General features: G+C 57.7%; 1 protein-coding gene across 1 annotated transcript in view; it reads right to left on the bottom strand.

Moving 5' to 3' along the window:
- FAM160B2 (family with sequence similarity 160, member B2) overlaps window positions 1-3,068 on the bottom strand; it is an 11,495-nt gene that overhangs the window by 3,352 nt on the left and 5,075 nt on the right. Inside the window, exons 6-12 of the mRNA XM_010845493.1 lie at window positions 2,863-3,068; window positions 2,563-2,759; window positions 1,927-2,035; window positions 1,627-1,703; window positions 1,089-1,278; window positions 357-502; window positions 116-245 (exon numbers count right to left, since the gene is read on the bottom strand). The exon at window positions 2,863-3,068 is cut by the window's right edge and continues 7 nt beyond it. Coding sequence (XP_010843795.1) covers window positions 116-245; window positions 357-502; window positions 1,089-1,278; window positions 1,627-1,703; window positions 1,927-2,035; window positions 2,563-2,759; window positions 2,863-3,068 — 1,055 coding nt within the window. The remainder of the gene's footprint in view (window positions 1-115; window positions 246-356; window positions 503-1,088; window positions 1,279-1,626; window positions 1,704-1,926; window positions 2,036-2,562; window positions 2,760-2,862) is intronic.

The following is a 3,068-nucleotide window of genomic DNA, read 5'->3' as shown; positions in this document are numbered from 1 at the left end:
TCCCCTGCCCCTTTTCCCGCCTCCGGGAGCACTCCATCCCAGCCTGTGCCCCATCAGGGCTGTGGCCAAAGACAGAACAAGGCTCAAGTGGCTTGGACTTCCTGATGGGTCCCTACCTGTTGACAATCTCAGTCACCGCTGTCTTGCCATCGGGGTTGATGGCAGGGGCCGGGGGAGGCTTCACGGAGGGCTGAAAGCCAGAGTCGAGGAAGCTGTCGGTGAAGTAGGGATCTTCCTCTAGATCTCTGTGCCAGGCAGAAAAGCACAGCACCAGTGAACACAGGAACCAGCAGGGGGCCAGGGGAGGGGATTCCGAGTGGCCCAAGGCCTCCTCCAAGGCACCAGGTTTCACTTACAGGGTGTCCTCATAGCTCTCGGGCTCAGGTGAGCCACGGGCCACGTAAGAACGGCCCTCCAGGTGGCACAGGATCAGGCTCCGGACAATGTGCTCATGGGGCTTCTGCAGTAGCTCCTCAAATAGCCGCAGTGTGGCGATGCTGATCTGGGGCAAGAAGGAATAAGCGGGACACCCCTTCCCCATGCAGGCCTCTAGGGGTGCCTGGAAACTGCTCATCCAGGTGAGAAGAGGTCCCCTAGGATGGGAGTTTGCCTCCTCTGGCCGGGGGCTCAGGTGGCAGGTTTCAAGGGGAGCAAATGGGTGCTGGCCCACGAACCACAAGTCTGGCTGGTCTCGGTTCCATTAACTAATTTGAGGTGTGGTATTGGGCAAGCCAGTTCGCTCTTCTGCACCTTAAGTTTCCATGTCTGAAAAATGGAATACCAGCCTCGCCTACCTCACAGAGCGGCTGTCAGCCTCCAACAAGCCAAATAATATAAGAAAAGCACTTTGTAAAAATAAAAAGTGTTATCGTAAGTATGTAATCACAGAAAAGTACTGCGGGACAAAACAGTTTGGCTACCAGTCACTGGGTCACTGTCTTTTTCTTTACTTGGAGGGGAGAGGGAGCTGGGTTTCAATGCCTCAAAGGCAGAACCGCCTTGAAAGCTAATGAAAATGGGAAGAAGCTTCTGGAAATCCCGTGGGCAAGGTGGGGTGCAGGTGAATAGAGGAGGGCCGCCTGCCTCACCTCATCAGAGAGGTGGTCACAGTGCCTGATGAGGTGGGCGCACAGGGTGCGGGGGCTGTCCTCAGGGGCTGCAGGCTGCTGGTCCATGCCCAGGAGGAAGGCCACAGCCTCCTGCAGCAGCGCCGGGGAGCGGAGCTGGCGCAGCATGACTGTGAGCAGGGCAGTGGACATCAGGACGCTCTGTTCGGACCTATGGGGAGAGTGCATTGAGCCATGCCAGGCAGGGGACAGCAGAGGAGAAGCGGGGAGGGACAGGGTGTAGAGGCGCAGAACCCCTTCCTGGTTCTCTTGCATCTTCTGCTGGTATTTCTCTGCTCATTCCCTGTTCCACCTGAGGTCCTGGAGTCTGAGGATGGGAGGCCTTGGTTAACCCACATGGCTCTGGGCCACAAGTGTGTGAAGGGGAACATCAACCGGAGCCCACTGACTCCATGACTGGCCAAGGAGGTCCCTGGCCTCAAGCACAGGAAGGGGCTTGGTGGGGTGGGCGCTTCACCTGGAGCATAGCCACACCTGGAGGGAACTAGATAGAACTTACACGTGTAGGAGCTGGGGCTGCAGAATTTCCACAAATAACTTCTCAGCCACAGCCTTTGCCAAGGCATCCGAAACCACCTGGGTGCCAAAGAGCACGTCTTAAAATGCGTTTTACCGACCACCAACAATTTTCCACTGAGAAATAGCTGTGTCCTTGCACAGAGCCTAAAGTAACAAGTAGAGGGGGGTCTGCTGATCCTGGGCCTCGCCCAGCTCCCAAGAGGCCCCCTGGGTCCTCCAGGTAGAGACAGTACAGAGCAGCATGAGGCTGGAGGGGGTGTGGAGCACCCACTCTGCTTACCGTGTGTGCCTCTGTGATGAGGTGGTCACAGTAGTCAAACCAGCCCAAAAACGCAGCCAAGGCTTCCTTGCCGGGGAAGGAAGCCTCATCAGACGGGGCACTGGGTAACCTGCACGAGAGCGAGGGAGGTGTGTGAGGCCTGCTTCAGGTATAACCAGGAAGTGGGCTCTTTCACCCTTTGCCTTGGAACCTCCATTGCCAGAGGGCCGTTCTACGGGGGGCTCTAAGGGCAGATGGGTGGCTCAGACCAGCAGGTAAAGAATCTGCCTGCAGTTCAGAAGACCTGGGTTCAATCCCTGGGTGGGAAAGACCTCCTGGAGAAGGAAATGGCAACCTACTCCAGTATTCTTGCCTGGAGAATCCCATGGACAGAGGAGCTTGGCAGGCTATAGTCCATGGGGTCGCAAAGAGTTGGATACAACTGAAGCAACTTAACACTTTTCCTGAGGGCAGAAACCAGAGTGATGCTTTCCTGGAGGGTGAGAAGGCCCCTGGCATGGGCTATAACCTCGGGAGGAGGGTGGCCAGCAGGGGTCCCCATCCTCCTTGGAAAACAAGAGAGGCTACCAGGAATATGCCAGGTAGGGCTTCCAGCCGCTGAAAATGTAGACCTGCCTTCCCTGGCTAAGCGCCTACCTCCAGCTGATGCCCTCTAAAGCAGCAATGTCTGCAGGGTCCAGGGAGCTGGGCAGAGACTGGTACAGCTGGCAGAGGTACTCGATGATGGCAGGACAACAAGGGCTGCTCTGTACCAGGTAGGTGGCGGCCGCCTGGGACGCCACGCTTACCAGGAGCAGCAGGTTCTCCCGGGCCTTCAGGGCCACCCGACCTTTCTAGGGGATAAAGGTAGGACTTCAGAGACCTGTGGCTAATCCCTACCTCCCAGCAACTCACCCACCCCATCCCCGCCCCCTGCGTCTTGGAGGCTGCCAGCACCTTGCTCTTGCACAAGCCAATCAGGGTGGTAATGAGGCTGCTCTCCCCAATCGCTCCATCTGGCTCCTCGGTCTCAGCAGGCAGCCGGGCGCTTGAGGCCCAGGCCCCGCAGGTACCATTGTCGGGAGCCTTGATGTGCGGGCGATCCTTGTCCCTGACACTGGCTGCCTCTCTCAGAGGGGCGGTGGCTTCTCTGGATGCCTTCC

This window comes from Bison bison, unplaced genomic scaffold, assembly GCF_000754665.1.
Source record: "Bison bison bison isolate TAMUID 2011002044 unplaced genomic scaffold, Bison_UMD1.0 scf7180017864217, whole genome shotgun sequence".
Classification (NCBI taxonomy): Eukaryota; Metazoa; Chordata; class Mammalia; order Artiodactyla; family Bovidae; genus Bison; species Bison bison.
The sequence above is the reverse complement of the archived record's forward strand: the minus strand, read 5'-3'. Positions and strand labels throughout refer to the sequence as shown.